General features: G+C 43.9%; 1 protein-coding gene across 1 annotated transcript in view; it reads left to right on the forward strand.

Moving 5' to 3' along the window:
* Window positions 1-572: 572 nt before the first annotated feature.
* F2R (coagulation factor II (thrombin) receptor) overlaps window positions 573-3,650 on the forward strand; it is an 18,911-nt gene continuing 15,833 nt past the window's right edge. Inside the window, exon 1 of the mRNA XM_014550599.1 lies at window positions 573-637. Coding sequence (XP_014406085.1) covers window positions 573-637 — 65 coding nt within the window. The remainder of the gene's footprint in view (window positions 638-3,650) is intronic.

The raw sequence follows: 3,650 nt of genomic DNA on the forward strand, positions 1-3,650 counted from the left end.
CTGAAGCAGGTAGATCATCTGTGGGTTTAAAAGAAACTGCTTGCATGTCATCTTGGGATTAAAACTCTCACAATTGTGATGTCATGTTCATTCATAAACACTACTAAATACCACAAACACTATGAGAGGGTAGTTAATGACTCATATTATTTAATGCCAGGCAAGTTCAAACAGAGAAAACGTAAACTGACATCAAGTGGTTCCAATACAAATGAGAGTTCCTTTCTGAGGAGTCTCAATGTGAGGTGACCCGCTCTGGTTGGTAAACTACCCAGGCTTGCTCTAAAACTGGCAGCGAGGAGGTTTTTGTGTGGGTGACATAGAACAAATGAAGTAGAGATCGATAGCTTTTTCAAGAAGCTCTAAAGAGCATACAAATATTGTAAGAACTTTGTAGAATCTGAGGGAAAAAAATAAACAGAAAATAGAAGGTCACCAACAGACCATAGCAAGAAATTAGAAATCAATCACAAAAAAAGCCCGTCAAAACTTCCAATAATTTATGAGTTGAAGAACATATAATGAAATTGACAAAATATTTAGACCTGAATATACACATCAAAACTTGCAAAATGCAGCTGAAGTGGTCATTTGAAGGAGGAGTGAAAATTAATAAGCTAACCCGTCAGTTCAAAACGTAAGGAGAATAAAGGATAAATCCTAAGGAAATAGAAAGAAAGAAAATAATACAAAGCCTGTGTGACATTGAAAAGAATAAAAACAATAAAACAAAAAGATGAGCATTGGAAATGGCCCATTTTCAACTGCTGGCCAGATTAATCAAGGAAAACAAGCAAATGTGTTATGTTAGGTACAAAAGTGGGGGCTACACTGCAGATAAAGTAGATAGCTTTAGAAAAATAAAACGTGGTATATAATTCAAGTGAATACTATAAAGAGTTAGTTTAAAAAACTGAATATACATGTATCAAACAGGTAAATCTAGAAAATGGAAGCTGCAGAAATATTCCTAGAGTATGTTACTCTGTGTGTAAATATTTAAAATGTACTAAGCAATAGTATTTTTTAAAACATAAATGTACTAAAAGTGCAAAAACATGGGGAGAAAGTTAGTCTCCTGGGCAAGAAAAAGAATGGAATTAAAAATGTACAAAAAAAGCTTAACTGGTATAAGACGTATATGATATATTTGCATATATATGTTAACGCTGGGTTAGGCTGTGTGAAATACTGGGCTCTGTACTTTTCTATGCTTGAAATATTGTGTCATTTACTATATGAAATCCTGTTCAGTTCTTTTACCTCTCAAAGCAGTTTTCAAAGTGTGTCCCTTCCACTTGTCACCACCACCACCACCATCCCCTCAGCTTCAGGAATCTGCACTTGTGCATGAGAAAGTTAAAACCACTGCTTTTGAAGGTGGCCACTCAGTGAGGTAACCACACCCTTTTAGAAACCCTACAGCAGTGGTTCTCAACCTTCTGGCCCTTTGAATACAGTTCCTCATGTTGTGACCCAACCATAAACTTATTTTCGTTGCTACTTCATAACTGTAATGTTGCTACTGTTATGAATCATAATGTAAATATCTGATATGCAGGATGGTCTCATGCGCCCCCTGTGAAAGGGTCGTTCAACCGCCAAAGGGGTCGCAACCCACAGGTTGAGAACCGCTGCCCTACAGTGAGGAAGACATACCTCATTCTGTACCACTCACCCACCTTGCTCATCGTATTTCAGCCCCAGTCTAAAGAAGCCAACTCAAGATAACATAGGCTGTGTGATTCAGTTTACATTGCTAATGGGTCATTCATGAAGGCTCTATTTTAGAGAAATAACTATACTTGGCATTCTCTGTAGTTAATATGCAAAAAGAAGTTAAGCATTTCATTGTTTCAGCAACCCTCTTTTATGTCAGTAGAGGTACATTCTGTTCTGATAACTAAACAAAAAAATTCCTTTTAAACTTTACAGTTTTGTAAAATGGTTAAAAACATTTTCCACCAATGAAACATAAAATTTTAAAGTGGTGTAGCCAGAGTATTATTCCATTCTTATTTTAAGGATTTACATGCTTAGATACCTATACCTGTATGTGGTTACAATATCTTAAATGATGGACAGAAACTTTTAACAGTGGCTGTCATGGAGACGTATGTGGTTCTTAGAAGAGCAGGTGGAGATACTTTATATCCTTGATCTGTTACAATCTCTTGCCAAGTGTATTGATTATGTTTATATTTTACACTGTAAAGCCCTTTTTGATGTTTAAACAATCCTGAAATTGAGTTGTTAGTTACAATCAATATGTCAGTTTAATTGACAGCATATTTTCTTACTTGTGGTACATAAATGAAAAGGATGAGTCTTTAAATCAATAGCATCTTTTTTTAAAATCAGTAGCGTCTTATGATTGATGACAATAGTATCCCTTAATAGGGAGTGGAGAAAAGCACCATTTTAATGGTTGACATCTACTGGGAGAAGTGAATGAGGGAACTTGTGAAGCAGCATTCTATCATTGGGTTCTGCAGTCACCTATTGAGCTGCTTCTATACACAACAAGGCGCTGTGCTCTGAGGAAGATGGGGGACATGGGGAAGAACGAGCATCTTTACTGTATTTTCTTCACTGGTTTCCGTGTCAGGGCTCGTGAGGAATGACCCTCTCCATGCGCAGTTCCCTTTATAAAACGCTCAGAAATCTGATCAGTGACTCAGTGCAGTTTATCGGCCACGGGGTGCAGCGCACACTCGCACATCTGCGAGGAGAAGGGCTGCGGTGAACTTTCCCAGAAGCGACGGGTGGAGGGGACCCACTTCCCGCTGCGGTCGGAGACGCGCTCACCAGAGACGCGCTCTAAGCAAAATAAGCGGCGTGCTCCTCCCCGCGGGCCGGCCCGGCGTCCTCCTGGGGCCCCTGGAGGGCAACGGGAGAGTCCTCTGCCCTGTGACCTGAACTGGCCCAACTCTATGAAATCCATGACAGATGGTCCAAGAAAATGGGAGCACCCCTTCACCAGGGCACGTCGTCCTCTGGGCATCCGCCTCGCGGGCGGCGCCAAGGACTGTCCCGGGCTCAGAGGGTGCCCAGCCGCTCTTCTCCTGGGAAAGGCTGCGCACGTGGTCCTAACGGCCCGGGGTGGGGGACCAAGGGCGATGCCGTGCGGACGGGAGGGGGCAGAGGCTGCCCTCACAGTTACGGAGCCCGTGAAACAGGAGCTCTACATGCGAAACGTCTACCTTCACCGAATAAGCATCCCAGGGGCAACCTTGTCACTCCAATCTAAACCTTTAAATCCGCTATTCCTAAATTACAACAGTATGAGTCACTTGCAGATTTTCAACTAAATCGCGAATTTTCCAACGGGCCGCAGCGCTCAGCCTGAGGTCCGAGGCTGTGCACGGGACTCAGGGGCGGCGCCCTGGGGCGCATTCCCGACCTGGGGGTTGGGGGTTGGGGGGCCTGCACGCGGCTCTGCTCCCCGGAGGATCAGGAGAGACGAAGAGGCAGCCGCCCAGGCCGCCGGGCCCACTTCCAAGGCCCCCGCCAGACTGAGTCACTGAGTGTTCGCGAGTCAAAGGCTCCCAAAGGAAACAATGTCTCGTCTGGTTTCCCCCGTCGGTCAGTGGCCGGCAACCCGGGGCGGGGAGGGAGGGGAAGACCTGCTGGCTGCCCCGCTGGGCTGG

Source organism: Myotis brandtii, unplaced genomic scaffold, assembly GCF_000412655.1.
Source record: "Myotis brandtii unplaced genomic scaffold, ASM41265v1 scaffold115, whole genome shotgun sequence".
NCBI classification, from domain to species: domain Eukaryota; kingdom Metazoa; phylum Chordata; class Mammalia; order Chiroptera; family Vespertilionidae; genus Myotis; species Myotis brandtii.